General features: G+C 47.4%; 1 protein-coding gene across 1 annotated transcript; it reads left to right on the top strand.

Annotated features, from left to right (window-relative positions):
* Positions 1 to 2,230: 2,230 nt before the first annotated feature.
* LOC123403003 (B3 domain-containing protein Os02g0683500-like) lies at positions 2,231 to 4,627 on the top strand. The gene has a single exon (XM_045096980.1). It carries the CDS (start codon positions 3,165 to 3,167, stop codon positions 4,392 to 4,394), a length of 1,230 nt encoding a protein of 409 aa, XP_044952915.1. The 5' UTR covers positions 2,231 to 3,164; the 3' UTR covers positions 4,395 to 4,627.
* The last annotated feature ends 363 nt before the right edge of the window (positions 4,628 to 4,990 follow it).

The raw sequence follows: 4,990 nt of genomic DNA, 5'->3' as shown, positions 1-4,990 counted from the left end.
CGCTCCCGAGCTCAGAGCTCGGGTGAACAGTAAAATCGAAAAAATTCACAAATGTTCAAAAATTTCTGACATTTTTTTGAGACCAACTTTGACCAAAAGTTCTAAGTGCATGCAAAAAATTGGCATGAACTAACATTTCTACAAGGCGTGGCAAAATAAACAAAATGGATGCTCTGAAAATGCGCATTTTCAGAGTGTCTATTTTGTTTATTTTTTCACGCCTTGTAGAAATGTTAGTTCATGCCAAACTTTTGCATGCACTTAGAACTTTTGTCAAAGTTGGTCTCAAAAGAATTTCAGAATTGTTTGAACATTTTTTGAATTTTTTTCGATTTTACTGTTCACCCGAGCTCAAATGAGCTCGGGAGCAGAAAGGCACTTTCGATTCAAGTAGCACTATAGTTATTGTTCTAATGAGTACCAATAGTCTCACATCATAACGCTTTCACCATGACTAATCATAAATTATATTCATAGTACATTGATAAGACATGTACTATTTTAAATTTTGTTTCATCACAGGTAACTTTCAAGAGCTTTATCTTATCTGAACACCTTTTACATAGATATACGTAATGCCATTGTTTTCAGCCCTTTCGTAAAATGCTAGTTCATACAACTTCATATTAGGAAGACTCGATATGTACAACAGAAAAATTCTTCCAGTATAAGTAATGACTACAACAAAAAAAGGAGGCAAGACAAATATAAAACATGATATTATGTAACTACACGACACATTAAAAGCCAGTGCTTGAAGAAACATGATCATAATCAAATACATAAGAAAATTAAATCTTTTTCGATGAATCTATAACTTTTTGCATGAAATTTACTTATGTGGTTGTTGAGATCTTTGAAGGCCTTCAATCTTTAAGGCCAGAATATAATCTCTTTGATTTCCCGACTGAAATGATGCTTAAAAGGTCGATTTTCTATTTTTTTAGGAACAACAAGACAAGAACAAACATGAACTGAAAAATAATAGCAAGACAATGGCATGAGTAATCGTTTTTGCTTATCCGTTCTGTAAGTGCATGTTCATTCCTGTTTTGCACTGTTATGGAACCCAACGGAACATGTATCACACCCACACCAAAAGGTATATCGGCATGATATGCAAATGCATTACATAGGAAAACAAGCATAAACTCGTCTATACATCACCAATTTGTGAATCTTGGCACAAATCAACGGCATGTCCCCAGACCTGTGTGACAAAAACCTCTTCCGTCATGTTGGTGGCAATTTGTCCATACCATGTTTCAGTGTCATCAACATACGATAAGATTGAGACTCTCCTTTGTTAGATAGGAGAGAAGATGAGTGTCATGGATAACATGGGCTTACTCCTCATCCAAATCAAGAGAATCCAAAACATACATTGCCCTCTGGAAATTTCGAGCGGCACACACCAGTCAGGCCCTACCCCGTCGTTCAATTGCCTCTCGATTCGCGAGGTAGTTGGATCCTCCACGAAGGCAAAATAAGTTTTAGGTTTTAATCGATGAAACTTCAGATTTTGCATCTGAAAATTCCGATTTTCTCGGTCATGACTATCAAGTATCAGAGTTCAAATTTTAAGCGGCTTTTTTCGATCGCAGGTACTAAAGTCATGATTTTATTGGTCGCTCATACTAAGTTTTAAGAACTGAAACTTAATAAAAATAATTAGAATTCATCAAATCGTATTAAAAATGAATTTTATTTGAAAGCCTCCATCATGTAAAATTCATGGTGCTTAAATACCCTAGAAATATCCGATTGCTGGAATAGAAATATCCAATGCCCGATTGCCGAATAGAAATATCCAATGCGAAATTCCACGCCCGTTGGCCCATGACAAGCCACAAAAAATTCATGGTGCTTAAATACCCTAGCTAGAGGGAATTCTCAAAAAAAAAAACAGAGGCAGACGAGACCTTGTCATTCCACATCACGCAATTATTATCACAAAATCCCCCTTGATGGATCGACGGGTACGCACCATGGAGGACCAGCCTAGGAACTTGCCTACACGAGCTATGCACTGTAGCTGCAGCTAAGCCCGTAGGCAGGCGTGTGAGTGATATTTGATGTATACGTATACCGGCCCGTATGGTGACAAGGACGAGCGCTCACATGAGCCCAACCAAGCGCGCGCGATCCATGGGCCCCCACCACCCCCTCTGCCCTTTATAAAGCTACACACTACGCTGCACAGTACACGCCCACTTTTTCCAGCTCTTTCTCTAGCTCCATCTCTATGCTCGCAACGCTGCAAGAAAAACCACACTCCATCTTTGACAAAGAGAAACAAAATAAAGTGCATGAGAAAGAAAACACCAAGCCTGATGAAGCTCCTGGAAAGAAGGTATAGTACGGAAGAGGTGGGAAAAAACACAGCGAGATGACTCACTTCACTTCACTAAGCAGCTGCCACTTCCACTAGGTAGCTAATAAGGTAGTCGAGTTCAAGGAGACGGAATCTTGTAGCTAGGGCAGGGGCAGCTCAGCTCAGTCGTCTCGTCCCCTCTCTCCCCCCCTTGCGGGAGGATCGAACTGCAGCGGCCTCCACAAATATTAGCCAGCCACGCGCGCCCACCCACCAACCTCCCCGGCCGTCTCCATCGATCCATATTGCCGGCCATCCCCGTCTCCATTCCATCCATCCATCCCTGCCGCTGCCACAACACACCCCAAAGCTAGCTAGCGGCTAGGCGTGCAGTGCGCGCGCGCGCGTCAATGCATGCCGGCCAAATTCCCCTCCCACAGCTCAAGATCGATATATAGAATTTCGTAGGAGAAAAAACAAAAACAATACATACACGCATACATAGGTAGATCCCCCCTCTAGCAGTGCCCAACCTAGAGAGGCTATAGCTAGCGCACCTCCGCTGCGGCCGCAGTGTCTATTCTCGATCGAGCACCAGGCCAAGCTGCTGGTCTTGGCAGAAGCCAGCAAGGGGCGGGCAACAAGAAGAAGGATCCAGCTGAGTGGATTGGGGTTGCTTTCTTGCTGCTCCGATCCGAAGAAGCAGCCAAGCAAGGAAGCTATCTGCTGCTCTCTCTTTATTTTCTGGTTGCTTGCTTCTTCTCAAGATCTGGCCATCCTCCTCCGGCTGCATCGAATCGGGCATGCCGCAGTAATCCAGGGGAAGAAGCTTTCAAGCATACATACATACATGGAGTTTACTGCGACAAGCAGTAGGTTTTCTAAAGGAGAGGAGGAGGTGGAGGAGGAGCAGGAGGAGGCGTCGATGCGCGAGATCCCTTTCATGACGCCCGCGGCCGCCACCTGCGCCGCGGCGCCGCCTTCTGCTTCTGCGTCGGCCTCGACACCCGCGTCAGCGTCTGGAAGTAGCCCTCCCTTTCGATCTGGGGATGACGCCGGAGCGTCGGGGAGCGGGGCCGGCGACGGCAGCCGCAGCAACGTGGCGGAGGCCGTGGAGAAGGAGCACATGTTCGACAAAGTGGTGACGCCGAGCGACGTGGGGAAGCTTAACCGGCTGGTCATCCCCAAGCAGTACGCCGAGAAGTACTTCCCGCTGGACTCGGCGGCCAACGAGAAGGGCCTTCTGCTCAACTTCGAGGACAGCGCCGGGAAGCCATGGCGCTTCCGCTATTCCTACTGGAACAGCAGCCAGAGCTACGTCATGACCAAAGGCTGGAGCCGCTTCGTCAAGGAGAAGCGCCTCGACGCTGGGGACACCGTCTCCTTCTCCCGCGGCGCCGGTGAGGCCGCGCGCCACCGCCTCTTCATCGACTGGAAGCGCCGAGCCGACACCAGAGACCCGCTCCGCTTGCCCCGCCTCCCGCTCCCGATGCCGCTGACGTCGCACTACAGCCCGTGGGGCCTCGGCGCCGGCGCCAGAGGATTCTTCATGCCTCCCTCGCCGCCAGCCACGCTCTACGAGCACCGTCTCCGTCAAGGCTTCGACTTCCGCGGCATGAACCCCAGTTACCCCACAATGGGGAGACAGGTCATCCTTTTCGGCTCGGCCGCCAGGATGCCTCCGCACGGACCAGCACCACTCCTCGTGCCGCGCCCGCCGCCGCCGCTGCACTTCACGGTGCAGCAACAAGGCAGCGACGCCGGCGGAAGTGTAACCGCAGGATCCCCAGTGGTGCTCGACTCAGTGCCGGTAATCGAAAGCCCCACGACGGCAACGAAGAAGCGCGTGCGCTTGTTCGGCGTGAACTTGGACAACCCGCAGCATCCCGGTGATGGCGGGGGCGAATCGAGCAATTATGGCAGTGCACTGCCATTGCAGATGCCCGCATCAGCATGGCGGCCAAGGGACCATACGCTGAGGCTGCTCGAATTCCCCTCGCACGGTGCCGAGGCGTCGTCTCCATCGTCGTCGTCGTCTTCCAAGAGGGAGGCGCATTCGGGCTTGGATCTCGATCTGTGACCTAAAGAGAGAAAAACAAAGGAAAGTTGTTCTGCGATTCTTTCTTTCTTCTACCATTTGATTTTCGGTTCTTCTCGTCATCTCACTTCTCATGTGATTCAGTTATAATCTTTTGATGATAGCGGCAGCTAGGGATTTAACATTTGGCCCCTTTTCGGCACTTGAAATTTTTGTGTTGGTTTGAGAAGTCATAAAGAAATTAAGGTTAGCAAGATTAATGTTTTCCTCCCAAATCCGTGTCATATCTTGTCCATCATTTTCCCTCTCCATTTGCTTGTGCTGTTTTTCCCCATTATTCTTGTACTTCAATACTTGCCCATGATTAGTAAAATCTCATGCCTTTGCTATACATATGATAACATTTGTCCGTGGACAAAATTTCGTTCGTGGTCTCATATATAGTACTTCCTCCGCTTCTTCTTCTTTTTAGTTTGCATATAAAATCTGACTGAAATCAAACCTCCTTAAGTTCAAACAGTTTTATTGTAAAACATATAAACATTCACGATAGAACTAATGTCATTGGATTCATGATGAAATTAATTTCATACCACTCCCTTCCGTCTCAAAGTAAGCATCAACGGAGGGAGTATATA

This window comes from Hordeum vulgare, chromosome 6H (assembly GCF_904849725.1).
Source record: "Hordeum vulgare subsp. vulgare chromosome 6H, MorexV3_pseudomolecules_assembly, whole genome shotgun sequence".
NCBI classification, from domain to species: Eukaryota; Viridiplantae; Streptophyta; class Magnoliopsida; order Poales; family Poaceae; genus Hordeum; species Hordeum vulgare.
This window is presented reverse-complemented; position numbering and strand designations above follow the sequence as displayed.